General features: G+C 37.0%; 1 protein-coding gene across 1 annotated transcript; it reads right to left on the reverse strand.

Annotated features, from left to right (window-relative positions):
• On the reverse strand, positions 1 to 17929 carry LOC110723014 (GTP-binding protein BRASSINAZOLE INSENSITIVE PALE GREEN 2, chloroplastic-like). Its single transcript, XM_021902286.1, has 5 exons — positions 17533 to 17929; positions 16223 to 17278; positions 11214 to 11381; positions 10497 to 10611; positions 1 to 280 (listed from the first exon to the last, which is right to left on the reverse strand). Exons 1-5 carry the CDS (start codon positions 17761 to 17763, stop codon positions 63 to 65), a joined length of 1788 nt encoding a protein of 595 aa, XP_021757978.1. The 5' UTR covers positions 17764 to 17929; the 3' UTR covers positions 1 to 62.
• Positions 17930 to 18044: the final 115 nt, after the last annotated feature.

Raw genomic sequence — 18044 nt, forward strand, 5'->3', positions numbered from 1 at the left:
TTCTCAATTTCTTTGAAAAGCTTCTATTATTTCAAAAAATTATACAATGTTAGGATTTGAGATTAGAGCAGGCTATTTTTTCTTTTCCCCTCTTTCCCTTGATTTTTCAGTTTGTTGGAAGTTTTGTCTGCCTCGGCAACAAGTTTTGAGACACTAAAGCCGGCAACTTCAAACTGTTGTGCTCTTTGAGGAAGAAGGGAATTTCGGAGAACAACATCAATACCATCATAAGTCCAAGCGCAGATGGTTGCCTCCCCTTTGATGCAAATGGCAAACCAGCCTGTTGAGTCCCTTAGGTTTTGATTGATAGTTTTGAATGATGACAAACAGCTAAGGGAAACAGGTCCTTGAAAGTGTTCGATACAGTTGGGGGAACCAGCTAACATAGAACACTGTTTCCCCAGACAAGTTATTACTTACATGAGTTTTCTTATTGAACTAACTTGTCTTTATACAGGGAACAGTTATATGATAAAAGTGTTATGTACTGGTAGGGAACCAGTATGTACTGTTTCCATGGTTGCTACGTGGTAAAGCAGTCACATACTCTTTATTGTGCATTAACCATGTTACATGTGCAGTAGTTGAGTTGATTCCAAGACTTGGAGCATAGAAGCCTTTCGAAGATATTTCGAAGAAAGATTGTTTGCTCATAATAGAAGTATTCAAGGAAGATTCAAGTCTTGAAGATTACATGAAGAAAAGACGATTTATGCTTTAATATGTTATCTAGGTTTTCATGTAATATGCTCCGTAGTATGCTTGCATGTTTGGGTTATATAAGTGCTTAAAAGTATATTGAAGTATGATATGAAATCTGGTACAAAGTTGGAACAGGTTTCATAACATGTTTCAATTCAGGGAACCAGGTCGGGGAACCAGGTTCACTGTATTCGAGCTGCCGTTTTGGAAAAAGATTTTACAAAAAGATTTTTTCGAAAAGATTATCTTGAAAATATTTTGTGCAGCTGGAAATAAGATGAAATATTCTTGGTTACCTAAAAACTAGGAGTATTTATCTTAATTGATTCTATCTTTGTGATTAAATCAAATAAGATAAAAACTTTCCTAAAATTACATTATATCTTATTCTCTAAGATTGTGTGATTTAAGGAAACTAGGTTTTAGGAATCTAAGCTTATATAAACTCATCTTATTTCACATATTTCGTGTGCCTCTCCAGAAATCAAAAAGAGCAATTATTTGAGAGCATATACTTAAGCACTAATCCCATTCATCAAGTCATATACAAGAGCATTCTAGTACTTAAACTTTTTCTCTTAATTAGCTTCGTAGAAGTGAGATCAAAGGGGAGTTCTTGATTCTTGTATTGAGTCTTTAACAAAGGGGTTAAAGGCTGGGTGAGTGTTTGTGAGTTCAAACACATTGGGCTTACGAGTGTAAGTCGAGAGCACACTCGGAGTAGAGTGTGGGGTTTGCTGGTTCCCGGAGTAGGGAACAGCAGAGTGTTCTTTGTCTTTGTTTTTCGGAGTAGATTAATAAAGAACTTAGGATAGGAGGACGTAGGCCTGAGTTGGCTGAACCTCGTTAAATTTGTTGTCTTCTTTATTGCTTATTTATATTCCGCTGCGTACGGGAACCAGCACAACTGGTTCCTCACACATAATCCGAAAAGAAGCAAAATTAGCCAACGATTACTTAACACTCAATTCACCCCCCCCCCTCTTGAGTGCCCATTGAACCTTCAATTGGTATCAGAGCCTAAGCTTCTCGAAAGAGTAACATCTAGAGGAGTTAAGAATGAGTACTCAAGAATTAAGTGCAATCGGTTATGACAACAAGTCACCCAAGTTTAATGGAAATAATTATGCTTGGTGGAAGAACAGGATCCAGAATGTTATCATGGGTATTGATTATGAATGCTGGCTCGTAGTTAAAAATGGTCCTAATATCATTCTCAAGACAGATGTTGAGGGGAACCAGGTTCCCAAGAAGGATAGCGAATTGGTCATTGCTGATTACAAGTTGCTGGAAAAGAATGCTAAGGCAATGTCAATACTACAACAAGCAATAGGTGAGACCGAAACAAATCGTATCTCTGGCTGTAGTAGTGCTAAGGAGATATGGGACACCCTTGAACTTGCGTTTGAGGGAACCAGCGAGGTAAAACGGTCTAAAATTGATTTAATCATGTCTAAATATGAATTGTTTGCCATGAATAAAAATGAAAAAATCAATGATTGCTTTCGTAGGTTTATGACTATTGTAAATGATCTTAGATCTCTTGGTAAAAATTTATCTGACGAGGATCTTGTGAGAAAATTATTGCGTAGTTTAACAGATGCATGGACAGCCAAGGTAACAGCAGTATACGAAGCAAAGGATCTGTCTACCTTGTCTCTGGAACAGCTGATTGGTTCCCTTATGACTCATGAGATGCTGATTGACTCTAAGTCTGAGAAGGAACCAGCAAGAGGCATGGCGCTTAAGGGAACAGTAGAAGATGATGAAGATGAAATTAGCATGATTGCAAAAAGATTTGAGAGATCTCTTCGAGATCAAAGAAAGAATTTCAAAGGTAAGCATTTTAAAAACTATAAAAAATCTAACTCTAATTCTTCTTCTACAGGATGTTTCAAGTGTGGAGAAAAAGGACATCTTATTCGAGATTGTCCTAAGTGGAATGACAAACAGTCTAAATCCGGAGATAAACAAGCATACAAGAATGCCATGATAGCTTCCATGTGGGGAGACTCTGACTCAGGGTCAGATGAAGAAGAAGGATCACCCAACTCAGATGTTTGCCTAACTGCCTTTACAAACATCAAGGAAAACAGCACTGGTCCAGGAACCAGAGGGGGAACCAGTACATTCAACAAATGCTTTATGGCAAAGAAGGATGTACTACATGAACGCAAGGTAAGCTTAGAGCAAATTAGAGAAGATATGCATGAATATGATAGAGAAAATATGCTTGCTTGTATTGATTCCTTACTAGATGAATGCTATAAACTAAGTGAAACATACATAACTTGCAAAAGAGAATTAAAAGAAAAACGTGGTGAATGTAATATTGCTATTGCTAGTTGTGATCATCTAGAAGGAGTCTGTTATGAACTAAAAAATCAAGTAGCAGAACTAGAGGTTGAATTGGACAAGTGTAAAGTGGAACTAGAAAAGGAAAGATCGTTTGAACCAATTGATGGAGAAGAGGATCTGACCTCCTGGTTCCCTAGAGACTTATCAACCACTAGTGATACTCTTGATTTTTCAGTAGCTATAAGTAAAGCAAATTCGTGTACTAGAACTTCCTTGTTGAAGGCCTTTGAAACATTGGCTTACAACCTGGAAAACTCTCACAAGGAAATTGCTTCACTTAAAGCTGCACAGTTCACTGTTTCCCCTACAGGTACCAGTGTAGATGTCAGTAATACGATTGATAAGTATGAAAGTAATATTTGTGATTTGCATGCGGAAATCAATCAACTGAAAAAGGACAAGCAACCAGTGATTGTTGACATGTCTATTGACTCTATGGTTTCAAAACTTAATCTACAATTCGAAGCTTTAAAAAGTAACTTTGATTTTCTTAAAGAGAAAAACGAATTGTTAACTAAAACACTTGAAACCAGAGAAAAAGAACTTAATGATAGTCATAGACATGTGGACAAATTATTGAATGCTCAAGAATCCTTAAATTACCTGACTTCATCAAGAGGAAACAGAGGAAAAGTTGGTCTTGGTTATACTAGACAGAGAACCAGGACTAACTGGTCTCCCAGAGAAACCACCTGGATCAAAGAATATCAACGAGGCAAGTATGTCATGACTAAAGAAATGCATGTGTGTTTTCATTGTGGTAAAAATGGACATAAGATACATGAATGTCCAGCTAAAAAAATTAGTGCTAATAAGAACAGCAAGGGTGTAAAATATGTGTGGAGAAGAAAGGATCAACAAGATGTTAATGTTGTTGAAAAGGGACCCAAGTATGTTTGGGTTCCTAAAACTAATGTTTGATTTGCTCTTGCAGGCTAGAGTGAAGGGAGACACCTATTGGTATTTGGACAGTGGTTGCTCAAGACACATGTCCGGGGATAAAGATCAATTCCTTTCACTAGTGGCCTTTGATGGAGGAAGTGTCACCTTTGGGGATAACAACAAGGGAACCATCACTGGTTTAGGTAAGGTTGGTAAGACACTTTCTAACGCAATAGATGATGTTTATTATGTTGAAGGCTTGCAACATAATCTCTTGAGTATTTCTCAATTATGTGACAAAGGTAATATAGTTGAGTTTCAAGCCAACCTATGTCACATAGTTAACTCACAAACAGGAGAACTTGTATGTGAGGGAACCAGGAAGCATGATGTTTACATTACCTTCTTAGATAAAATCCCTCAAGACAAGTCCATCTGTTTGAGAGCTGTTTCTGACAATAATCAATGGATTTGGCATAAGAGGTTTGGACATGCTAGCCTAACACTTCTAAACAAACTTAAAACACGTGACTTAGTTGTAGGCCTTCCTAACATTAAGTATGAAGCTGATAAAGTTTGTTCTGAATGTGTAAGGGGGAAACAGGTCAAAAATTCTTTTAAGTCTAAAACTGTTTTGAGTACCAGCAGACCCTTCGAACTTGTACACATTGATTTGTGTGGTCCCATGAGAGTACAAAGTCGAAGAGGTCATAGATATGTCTGTGTTATGGTTGATGATTATTCCAGGTACACTTGGGTAATGATGTTACACACAAAGGATGAAACGTTTGAAGAATGGGTAACATTGGTGAAACAAGTGGAGAACCAGCTCACCCACAAGCTGGTCTCGGTAAGATCAGACCATGGTACTGAATTTGAAAATGCTAACTTTATTGATTATTGTAGGGAACATGGAGTTAATCACAACTTCTCAGCCCCTAGAACACCTCAACAGAATGGTGTTGTAGAAAGGAAGAATAGAACTCTTGAGGAGATGGCGAGGACGATGCTCATTGAGAGTGGTCTCCCAAAGAGTTTTTGGGGAGAAGCTGTTGACACTGCTTGCTATATATTGAATAGAGGTCTCATTAGACCAAAGTTAAATAAGACTCCCTATGAACTGCTTAAAGGTCGAAAGCCCAACATTACATATTTTCGCATTTTTGGATGTAAATGTTATGTGCATAATAATGGGAAGGACCAGCTTGATAAATTTGATCCTAGAAGTGATGAGGGAATCTTCCTTGGATACTCTTCTCACAGCAAAGCATATAGAGTCTTTAATAAAAGGACTCTTCGTGTTGAGGAGAGTGTCCATGTCATTTTTGATGAATTTAACATGTCTTCTGAGATTGCGCAGGTACAACCTGATGAAGTGATTGGATTGATGGATTTCACGGGGAACCAGTATACTGGTCCCACGGATGAAGTGCAAGCAGATCTAGGCCTACCAAATACTCCACCAGATGATAATGATGAAGTGCCTAGAGAAGAAAATGAAGATAATGAGGACTCTGAAGGGGAACCAAGTCCTGATGGTTCCTCAAATAATAGACAGGTAATGAGTTCAGGGGAAACAGAAGAAGGTACCACCCCTGAACCTGAGGTAAGTAATGATAGAGGAAACAGCATGAATGTGAATCCTCCTGGCTCCTCAGAAGAAGGAGAGATCCATGAACATGCTGGTTCCCAACTTAATGAGAAAGCACAAAACAGTCTTAATTTTAAAAGTTATAGATATCAATCTTCTCATCCCACTGATCAAATAATTAGTGATATAAATAAGGGGATTCAAACGAGAACAAATGTTTTTCAAAACTTTTGTGCTTTCTATTCTTTCCTGTCTAATGTAGAGCCTACTGACTATAAAATGGCATTGACTGATCCTGATTGGGTACTAGCTATGCAAGATGAGTTAAATCAGTTTCAGAGGAACCAGGTTTGGCACCTGGTTCCCCGTCCCAAGGAAAGATCAGTCATTGGCACTAGATGGGTCTTTAGAAACAAGTTAGATGACCTTGGTACTATAGTCAGAAACAAAGCAAGGCTAGTGGTGCAAGGGTACAATCAACAAGAAGGAATTGACTATGATGAGACGTTTGCACCAGTAGCTAGGCTAGAGGCTATTAGGATTTTAATTGCTTATGCTGCTCACATGAATTTTAAGCTGTTTCAGATGGATGTAAAGACTGCCTTCCTCAATGGATATTTAAAGGAAGAAGTATATGTGGAGCAGCCACCTGGTTTTGAAGATGCACTGTTCCCCCAACATGTGTACAAGTTGGACAAAGCATTATATGGGTTGAAACAAGCTCCGAGGGCTTGGTATGAAAGATTGTCCAATTTCTTGATGGCAAATGATTACAAGAGGGGAACAATAGACAAGACCTTGTTCATAAGAACCAGGGGGAAACACTTGATTGTAGTACAAATTTATGTTGATGATATTTTATTTGGTGCTACTAATCAGGTTTTATGTGATGAATTTGCTAATCTTATGCAGAGTGAATTTGAAATGAGCATGATGGGAGAACTAGGATTCTTCCTAGGGCTGCAGATTAAGCAAATGGATGATGGAATAATGATCCATCAACAAAAGTACTTAAAAGAGTTGCTGAAAAAATTCGGCATGGAGAACAGCAAAGCTTATGATACACCTGTTCCCCCATCTACAAAATTAGATGCTGATCTTAAGGGAAAAGATGTTGAAGCTTCTCTTTATAGAGGAATGATAGGTTCTCTACTTTACCTAACAGCTAGTAGACCTGACATTGTGTTTTCTGTTGGTTTGTGTGCTAGGTTTCAAAGCAATCCAAAGGAATCTCACTTGAAGGCTGTTAGAAGGATACTTAGGTATCTTGTAGGAACAGCAAATCTGGGATTGTGGTACCCCAAAGGCAGTACCATTGATCTTATTGGATACACAGATGCAGATTATGCTGGTTTCTTAGTTGATAGAAAGAGCACATCAGGTATGGCACACTTTCTTGGCTCTTGTCTAATTTCATGGGGTTCTAAAAAGCAAAATTCAGTGGCCCTATCCACAGCAGAGTCTGAATATATAGCTGCAGCTTCATGCTGTTCCCAGCTACTGTGGATAAGGAACCAGCTGAAAGATTTTGGTGTTATTTATAAAAGTGTTCCTATTTTCTGTGATAACACTAGTGCAATCAATATTTCAAAGAATCCTGTGCAACACTCCAAGACAAAACACATTGAAATAAGACACCATTTTTTAAGAGACAATGTGGAAAAAGGATTGGTGGAGATGTTGTTTTGTAAAAGTGAAGATCAAATTGCTGATATCTTCACAAAGCCTTTGTGTAGAGAGTCTTTTTGTAGGTTAAGAGTCCTTTTAGGTCTAGTTAGACTTTAGGTATTGGCTTCAATTACTTCCTTCAATGATTGGTTAGAATGGTATTCTCTTGTATAGTGTGTGTACATACTTATGTTGATATCTTTCAAGTGTTGTGTAGATGGTTCAAAATCTCAAAAGGATTGAGAATCATTGTTGTAAGAAACAGGTGAAATCAGGCTGAATTGCCAGAAACAGCGTGACATGGTTCTATACAGGTACCAGCAAAGGGAAACAGCAGACCAGCTCTGATATGTCATCCGATAATATCTTTTATTTTCGGAAGATTACTATAAGATATTTCCTTTTGGAAGGAATTTATCTTATTTCAGTTATTTAATCCCATATAAAAGGCAAACATATCATATGCCTTATTTATAGTTGGTTGAGATAATTATGGTAAAAGATAATTACCAAAATTTTTGATTTCAATTTAAAAATATCCTTTACAGTTGCTTTTTATTGGCTCAACTAACTCTTTTCTTTCCTTCTTCTCTCTTTGTGCTTCATTGTTAAAAATATACACTAACCCTTTGTGCAGATCATCAATCATCATCACTCGAAATTCTCTCTCTCTCTCTCGTATGCTTTAAATTCATCATTGTTCATTTGGTTACTGTTCACTCAAGGAACCAGCTCAGTCTCAGGGGGAACATCAGATGGAAGCATAAGTGTCCTTAAGCCCGAAGTTGGAGGAAATTCAGAAAAGTCAAAGTGAAAAGGATGAAATAGAGGTTGTTGGTTATTATGAGGAGACACCCATTGCTAAGACCATGGTACGAAGTAGAGTAACTCAATTAAAGAAGTTCACTGAGAAGGTGCAGGAGGAACAGTCCATTGACGCTGTTCCAGGAACCAAGAGAAAAAGGGTACCAGCAAGAACCTCCTTGCTTGATTGATGTGATGCTAGTTTTGCACTCGTTATGCAACAAGGAGAACAGTTTTGCACTCGTTATGCAACAAGGAGAACATTCTGAATCTGTACATATCTCTCATGCTTTCTTTAAACAAAAAAAAAAAAAAAAAAAAAAAAAAAAAATAGAGGAACCAGCAGGTCAGGAAGTGGCTCTGAAACAGATTGAAGAACCATGAGAATATGCTTAGTAAGATAATGCGATTGGTTCAAGTAGAGCATGATGACAAGGTTGAGTGGGATGAAGAGGAACCAGATGATGATGCAGAAGATGTTGCAAAGTTCGAGGAGGAGGAAGGGAACGAGAATGATGATGAGGAGTGATGCTGTTTCTGTTCTTGTTTTCCTCACCCTCATGTTTATTCTAAAATAACTGATTTTGTTGGTCTGTCTACTTCTCTCCATTCCATGAACTTTCTTTTTGGATGGATTTGGGCTTCTTTGGTTGAACTTTGTTGGCTTGTATGAACTACTAACTCTGCTATGGTATGAACTGTTTGGCTAATCTCTTTTTGCAGCATAATGCTTGAATGGTGGTTGATGCCATTGTATGGATAAGCACATTAACTTGTGCACATTGCTTTTACTTGTGGATACTTTTTAATGATGCCAAAAGGGGGAAGTAGTCTGAAGTTGAAGCCTAAGGTTTAGCTAGTTTAGATTGAGTCAGTTTGAGTTTTTTTATTTCGTATTTTCTATTTTATGTTTAGGGAACCAGTTGGCCTAACTGACTTGTTCCAAAGAGTCTTGAGTCCTTGTCTTGAGTCCTTGAAGTTTTTGACGGTTTTCCTTTTGAGCATGTTCACAGGTTCAGGAACTTCAAGAGTTTGTCATCATCAAAAAGGGGGAATTTGTTGAGTCCCTTAGGTTTTGATTGATAGTTTTGAATGATGACAAACAGCTAAGGGAAACAGGTCCTTGAAAGTGTTCGATACAGTTGGGGGAACCAGCTAACATAGAACACTGTTTCCCCAGACAAGTTATTACTTACATGAGTTTTCTTATTGAACTAACTTGTCTTTATACAGGGAACAGTTATATGATAAAAGTGTTATGTACTGGTAGGGAACCAGTATGTACTGTTTCCATGGTTGCTACGTGGTAAAGCAGTCACATACTCTTTATTGTGCATTAACCATGTTACATGTGCAGTAGTTGAGTTGATTCCAAGACTTGGAGCATAGAAGCCTTTCGAAGATATTTCGAAGAAAGATTGTTTGCTCATAATAGAAGTATTCAAGGAAGATTCAAGTCTTGAAGATTACATGAAGAAAAGACGATTTATGCTTTAATATGTTATCTAGGTTTTCATGTAATATGCTCCGTAGTATGCTTGCATGTTTGGGTTATATAAGTGCTTAAAAGTATATTGAAGTATGATATGAAATCTGGTACAAAGTTGGAACAGGTTTCATAACATGTTTCAATTCAGGGAACCAGGTCGGGGAACCAGGTTCACTGTATTCGAGCTGCCGTTTTGGAAAAAGATTTTACAAAAAGATTTTTTCGAAAAGATTATCTTGAAAATATTTTGTGCAGCTGGAAATAAGATGAAATATTCTTGGTTACCTAAAAACTAGGAGTATTTATCTTAATTGATTCTATCTTTGTGATTAAATCAAATAAGATAAAAACTTTCCTAAAATTACATTATATCTTATTCTCTAAGATTGTGTGATTTAAGGAAACTAGGTTTTAGGAATCTAAGCTTATATAAACTCATCTTATTTCACATATTTCGTGTGCCTCTCCAGAAATCAAAAAGAGCAATTATTTGAGAGCATATACTTAAGCACTAATCCCATTCATCAAGTCATATACAAGAGCATTCTAGTACTTAAACTTTTTCTCTTAATTAGCTTCGTAGAAGTGAGATCAAAGGGGAGTTCTTGATTCTTGTATTGAGTCTTTAACAAAGGGGTTAAAGGCTGGGTGAGTGTTTGTGAGTTCAAACACATTGGGCTTACGAGTGTAAGTCGAGAGCACACTCGGAGTAGAGTGTGGGGTTTGCTGGTTCCCGGAGTAGGGAACAGCAGAGTGTTCTTTGTCTTTGTTTTTCGGAGTAGATTAATAAAGAACTTAGGATAGGAGGACGTAGGCCTGAGTTGGCTGAACCTCGTTAAATTTGTTGTCTTCTTTATTGCTTATTTATATTCCGCTGCGTACGGGAACCAGCACAACTGGTTCCTCACACATAATCCGAAAAGAAGCAAAATTAGCCAACGATTACTTAACACTCAATTCACCCCCCCCCCCCCTCTTGAGTGCCCATTGAACCTTCACAGCCCACACCAGCAACTGCAATATCAACAGCACTTGAATCCCAACTATTTCCTCTTATCTGAAAATCCCGTTTCACCCAGCCACCAAGCTCTTTATGACGATTCTCTCCTATTGGTGGCTGAAGCAAGGGCACACGTAGAAGGTATAAAGATCTCACGCAGAAGCATAACACAGAAAAAAAAAAATAGGAAAACAGATGACAGGTTTGAAAATAAAGTTTATGGTACAAAAATGGACTATACCAGAAACTAAGTATAAATTTATGCTGTTAAAAAGTTGGATGTTTAAAGTATCTAAAGAGTTAACATGCAAAAGCAAAAATTGAATGATGTATATGGTATGTTAAGTCGCGCTTGTATTCTCCTAGCTTTGCATTTGATATGATATTAGATGACTTCAAATAGACAACTTCCAGCACAACAAGTACCCAATGCCCAAACCCCAAGCATGCACTTCTGATTTGTTTAGTTCGGATACTACAGTCTGCTTATTTTCCATCGCGTTAGATAAAGTTAAAAGTTTTGCTTCATTTTTACACTTGCAAATTAAAAAAACCCTGGATGACAATCCAATTTTCATTCTAGGGCATATATATTTTAATTACCAATCATAGACATAAAAAATGATAACAATGATAGTAAAATAAATAAGAAACATAAACAAAACACATAACAGACTAAGATACTACGACATCATGCAAAAAGAAATAAGCATGTATACCTGTAACTGTCGACCAAAATGATCTGTTAGCATTCTATCAGCATTTTCTGTTTTTCCCATATGCAATGGTAAAAGAGGGGAAGCCCATACAGTAACATAAACAGAGTCTGCAGCCAATTCTTCAATATCTAGCCTTGCAATACCAGCAATATGAATTGTATGACCAACCTGTAAAGATGAATAATATTATTAAATGAGGCACATAGACTTGCAGATGACTCTTAAACACTTACACAGCATTAAAACTCATGACACTCGCATGCTTTAGATACATTTTTTTATATATATATTCCTTGGTTCACAAGATATCGCAGTCAGCCAATTACAGCAACATCATATGGCAGTGGGTTCAATGAAAGATCAACAAATTAGATTTTAGTGACACAAATCCAATAGCAGCATTAAATTTATTGCAAATTGATATCCCATCATTTATGCATATATAGAATTCGTAGTAATTATGTTACACTGTAATATATCAGTAATGCTTGTACGTGTCAACCATACAGCACTTCCTTCGTTTCCTTTGTGATCTACTTTTGCTTCTACTGTTCTACATCACAGGTATACAGCTACTGAACTACAAGACAATTTCACATCTGTATAAATGGAGGAAAAATATACAACAATACATAGCTAAGAATTTACTCATATTATACAGCCAAAAAAAATGTAAGGGGAGAAAAGTACTAGACACTACAGGAACCAAAATCAACAATATTTTCTTTCTTGGTGGCATGCTAAGACAATAACACACACCATTTACTTTCTATGTAAACATAGCCGCATCAAGGAAGACTATGAAGAGCAATCTGTCATAATGACTCAGAATTAAATGGTTATTAATCCACTGCAAGGTGCAACCCAAAACTGAACTCTGATTCAGGGTTCATATTGCATCCAAGAAGATTGCTACCTTAATCCAAGATGGAAATGCTTCAAGTGCAGAAGAAATTGGACATTCAACACGGCTAAAGTAAAAAAAAAAAATAATAATTAAAAAAAAAAAAAAAACCACTCTCCTGTGGAGAGGAAGTCAATAATTGGGAGGTTTGGAAGGTATAACCCATCCTGACGTATAAAACCACCAAGAATGGCTTTTAAAAAATAATGCACATGCGTACAACATCTCAAACCTTGGCAACCTGTCATGGAAACCTCTAAATCAGATGCACCTACTGCAGTACCTTAGAAGAAGAAAAAAAAGTTGTATTTTCAAAATATTCCTTCTATGCAATAATGTCATTAATAATACCGAGGTTGTAGCCTGAGAGGCTGAGAGTCATAACATAAGTGGTTACCTTGCACTAAAGACCCACCACTAAACTGTCCTGTTTATGATCCCCTTGAATCAGGATTATGATCAACACTAATGCCTCCTATATGGGTAAATCGAGTGATAAGATACGACAGAAAATATATTATTTTCAGAAGCAGAATATGAAACTGGATGCTAGGATTGTAGCAAGAAATTCTTCCCTGCTTGATTGAAGAATCTAACCACAAATGTTGCTCCACAGATTGCCTTTACTACAGGGTGTAAGACCATACTTCTTTCAAATAGTATAGACCACGAATATGCTTAGAATTCAAGGAATAAAGGCCAAGCAAGGAACAAGAAAAACAGTAAGATGAATGGGAGCTGAGATCTGAAGAAATGCTTGGAGAAGGTCATAATTTATCCAGTTGCTCAAGAAACAAGCAATGTAGGAAACAAAAGGGCCAAGGATGCATGGAGCTTCAATATATTACAGAGCACGACAATCAATTTCCTATGCATGCTACAAATGCTTTAGATAAGACTAAAAGGGAAGTCTACATGCTAAAACTCTTACTATGTTGTGCATTTCCATTGTTGTAACTCAAAAAAGAAGAATCTGAGATCACAGTTACCTTTTCGCTAAACCTTGCTCCTCATCGTGGGAAGAAATTGAGGCATCGTAACGATCCTCCAAAACCTAGATATCACTTTCCGACCCCCCACATAAGCTTATAGACCCATTTGATTTTCTAACTCATACTCTTTTGACGCCATCACAGTGAGTAGGTCATCATCCTCTAATTTCCCCTTTTATTCCAAATCCCAACCCTTTACATAGTCACTCATACACAGGCGAGCGCGGACACAACTCCTACCTTCCCTATAGTTTCCAAGGATGATCCATGCTCAAGAGCACCATCCTTATGCCTCTGGTTCTTTTTATTTAATCATCTCTATAAAACCCAACATATAACACATTTGTTTCATGACAAATGGGTAGTAATGCCTTATCTTATCTAGTCCTGGCAAGAGCTTGCCAAGCACCTCACTTTGAAGAGATGTCAAGGATGCTTTGGTTTCTATATAGGCTAACTAATGGAAAAGGGGACCAACAAGATGTGAATAAAAAAGATGTGCATTTTGAAAAGGCTTTTTTTAATCTTTTGATTGGATAATGATATTTTTTGTCTCAAGACTCTCAACTCTCTATGATGATGACGGTAGTTGATTGATAAGGCACTAGTCTACCACCGATCAGGAGTTAGATTTTTCTCATGACCTAGTTTATTAGTTAGTGATCCAGATAATCAACATCTTAGTGTGAACCTCATTCAATGGCAAGTCATGAATATGTGTGTGTGTGTGTGTGTGTGAGAGAGAGAGAGAGAGAGAGAGAGAGAGAGAGAGAGAGAAGGAGAAGGGGGGGGGGGGGAGATAATCAGGATACTTTTCATAATATGTTTAATAATTAGTTCAACGGCAAGGACGATTGCTTCCATAACTGGACCAGAAAGACACTAAAGTCTTTTTATTATTAAATAAAATATTTTTTTTTTTTTTTTTTTTTTTTTTTTAATTTAGTCTAAGAATGGAATAATCCAGCTCTAACATTATCATAGATCAATGCAAACTTCTTTTCTTATATTGTAACCAAATAGATTATTTTAAGATGAGTTAATCCTAATAGTTTAATTTAACGACAATTCGATAAGAGATATAAGGGGGGAGGGGTAGGCAGAATGCTTTTAAAAAATAGAAATAAGTTTGTTATCTAGGTAAAAAAGAAGAAAACCCAAACCAGGGTAAGAATAATGTCACAAAAAGCTATTTGCACAAGTGTGCAACTTGTCACGTGCATTATATATTTATATGCCAATATAAATTACCTTTTTTTACTAGGCATCCACCACCCACCCCCCCACCCCCTCCTCAATGCTTCACATGTTCAAGGTTTTTTTTTTTTTTTTTTTTTTTTTTTTTTTTTTGAAGACTTCACATGTTCAAGTTTACTGTGGAAGAGAGTGATAATTTGGTGAAGAGAATTAGAGAAATACAAAATTAGTAGAATGCTACTCCCTTTGTTCCTTTTTATTGGTTACGTTATGACTTTACATGTTTGTCAATGCACTTATTTGACCATTGATATCTTACAATGCATACTTGCAAAAATTACAACGATTGAATATTAATAAAGTACTCGTTGAGACGAATCAAACAAGACGCCAAATGACTATAGTATGACTTATATATTGGGAATAAATTATAAGATTTTCTTAACTTATAAATAAACCTAAAAAACAAACGTAAACTATGATAAGGGACGGAGGGAGTATGAGCTAAAATGACAAATTACACAAGACAGCAACACTTAAGAAACATGGGTATTCCGCTCCAACCATACACTCCACAAAGCACAATCACAGCAATGAGCCAAAGCCTTTTTTTCCCTTTCCAAACCCCACTTAGTGAATCTGCAGCCAATCCATAATATGAAAAAGACATATTCAAGACTCTTAATGTAAAGAAAACAGCTTTCTTCATAGACAATATGCCATCCACAGTAAAAGAAAACATGTAATTAGGACTTGTTGCTATCTTGGCTAAGCATGCAGATGTCAGGTTAAACATAGCCAACCCCACCCAACACTTTTAAAGCATATAGTTGGTTTTAATCCTTTGCAAAGCCAATGCCCAAACAAACACATTCACCTTAATGGGGGCCTTCACCGTCTTGATGAAATAAGCAACTGGAAAAGCTGGATGCTTGGGGGTCTAGTTAAGCAACAAAGAAAGACTTACAAGACCAAAAACACCTGGAAATAATTCTATCTACACCCTGGATTCCTTCACATCTGTATACTATATAGCCAAAAAGTCACAAGCTTCTCTATTTTTCTCTATAATGGGGTGGTCTTCCAATATTTAAATCCTAAGCACTGCTGCACCATCAACTAGACACAAGAGCATTATGTAGAGTAGACAATGGAATTTTACAAGGTATAAATGACTTAATGAACATCTATGAAATGGATTGAGGGTCTTTCATGTTTTGAGCTAATCAGATATGGTTTACGTACTTTAAACATGACAAAAAGAGATAACATAAGAAAAGGAGATTTCTCTATGTTGTTGGTGCTTGCTGAGTTGTTGCATCTAAGATCTACAAATATTCACTTTGATGAGTAATATGTTTTGGGGCACTGTCCCTACAAAACAAAAATTTGAAAGCAGTAGATTTTTCAAAATACTTGGCATTCTTATAACAACAATGTCATGTCTTTGAGTTAAATCTGTTTCTGAGTTAATAGTATAACACAAAAATTCACAAGCATTTTATTAACATGGCCAATCAGCACAACACTACTTTATATAATTTTATTTTTTTTAAAGTTAAAAATAGCCATATTATTCTACTAACAGTTCATGTCCTACCATAATCACTTCCTAATTAAATTGTTTTGTTTTTTTTACAAGAATCACATAAACTAGCCTGGTCATTAAGTATGGATACTAGTCACACTACCAACTTGTATCTAAACAAACCGGTTGGCTTTCTACCTTTCTTGTTATACAGGTTGTGCAAGGCAGAGGTACAATATAAAAATAATCCATTCACCATCATCACCAAATTTATGCAAGACATAGTAAATACATGCTCAGTGGCCACTGTAATTATCATTGATGCCGTAAAATGGAAATAACACACAACAAATGATTTACCGCATTAGATTTTACAGCAAAAGCTCACCTTGATCCTATAAGTCCTCGGCTTCAGCTCCTTGTTGATCTGCACGAGCTTTTGTTCATCCCTTGTCAACCTAGTAGCTATATGATGCGGATGAAGAAGCCCCGGCGTATCAAGCAACTTCGCCTTTCCAGGAAAGATTCCTTCCAATTTTATAATCCCCAAGGTAGTCCCAGGTACAGGTGCCTCTGTTATAGGTGCTACCTTCCCAGTTACATGCTTCCCTATTGCATTGATCAATGTAGATTTCCCAGCATTTTGAGCTCCTATTGCCCATACATTTCCTCTTGGCCCAACCAATCTCACCACATCATCAATCAAATTCTTTACACCCCAATCTCTCACTGCACTAACCATATGCACACTAGTCAGCTTATTCGCCCCACCCTCCCGAGCCCGTTGCCTAATCCAATGCTCCAACCGAGTAGGGGACAACGAACTCGGTAACAAATCAAGCTTAGACAATACCAACACCATTCTAGGAACATTCCCCGACTTCCCTTCCTTCCACGCCATTACATTCTCATCAATGGTAGCTGAAACCAGCTTAGCAACCTTTTTCGGGAACGTCCCGTCAAAATCACAAACATCAACTACCATTAAAACTACAGACCTACCCCCTGAGGCAGTAGCCAGCTTCCTACCAACAGTATGATCAAAATCAAAATCTGGCAGTAAGTTTTCCAAACTAACATCCTTAACCTTACCATAATGCCTTAAAGAATGACACCTAGCACAAACAACAGGTTTTTCACATAAATTAGGGTTTAAGGGAGGGTTTTGGGTCTCTTCAAACTCATTAAGAACACCCCTTTTGAGGGAATCGGATACCTCAGGTTCATCAAGGACAAATTTTCTACTAATTGGCAATTTGTAATCAGGGTTTTTCGTAGCCGGCGTAACATAAAATCCAGGCAAATTAGGGTCTAAATTCTGCATATGAACACCACAACCAGGGCAAATTTGCAGAGTTTGAGATACAATATCATCAAAATTACCTTCTCTAATCAATTTCAGAGATGGGTTTTGCACAGAATTTGATGAATAATTTTTTATAATCTGCAACGCAAATGAAGAACATGGCAGAAATTGAAGAACAGGGTTTTGAATACAGGGGTTTGTTCTATGAACTGCTACAGTTACTAAAGAATTACATGAACAAGAAAATGAAAACTTTGAAGCAAATTGGTGAGATGAATTGAAGAGATAAACAGAAATCAAACGTTTAAGCTTTTTTGATGGACAGTAATTTCGAGCTAGCATTTTGCTGCAAATGAAGATACAAATATTAAAGCAACTAAAAAAAATCAGACCTTTTTGTAATAATCTAAGTTTTCATGGCAGGCATTTTGCTCTCTGAAGAAGAGAAGTGCTTGTGTTTGTGTTGGGTGGTTGCAGGCGGCGTTGGTGGCTGATGCTGTGGGCAACATGTACTGCAGGTTAGGACTCTTGCAAGATGAAATTTTTTGGGTCAAAATAGCCAAATTGGGTCTTGGTTCAATTTTAATTTTTTTTTGGTGTTGTGGGAGTTGGGGTTGAGACATGGCATGATACGGTCGAGCAAAGAAAGATCACGAACTCACGATTCACAAGTCACGAGACCATATTGATGTTGGGTAAGTGCAACACGATTTTTTTGTTAGCTGTGTCAAATTGTGGGTTTATTTATGCAAAACATAATGAACACGTGTCAATACTATAAATAGTTAGGCAAAAGCCACATGAGTACATGACACATCCTAACAATATGAGCAGGTGAGTCCAGTTATGCTTAGAGAGCCCATTTTTAGTTTGTTACACAATTTGTACCAACCGAGCCTAGACA

The sequence above is a fragment of the Chenopodium quinoa genome, unplaced genomic scaffold (assembly GCF_001683475.1).
Source record: "Chenopodium quinoa cultivar QQ74 unplaced genomic scaffold, ASM168347v1, whole genome shotgun sequence".
NCBI classification, from domain to species: Eukaryota; Viridiplantae; Streptophyta; class Magnoliopsida; order Caryophyllales; family Amaranthaceae; genus Chenopodium; species Chenopodium quinoa.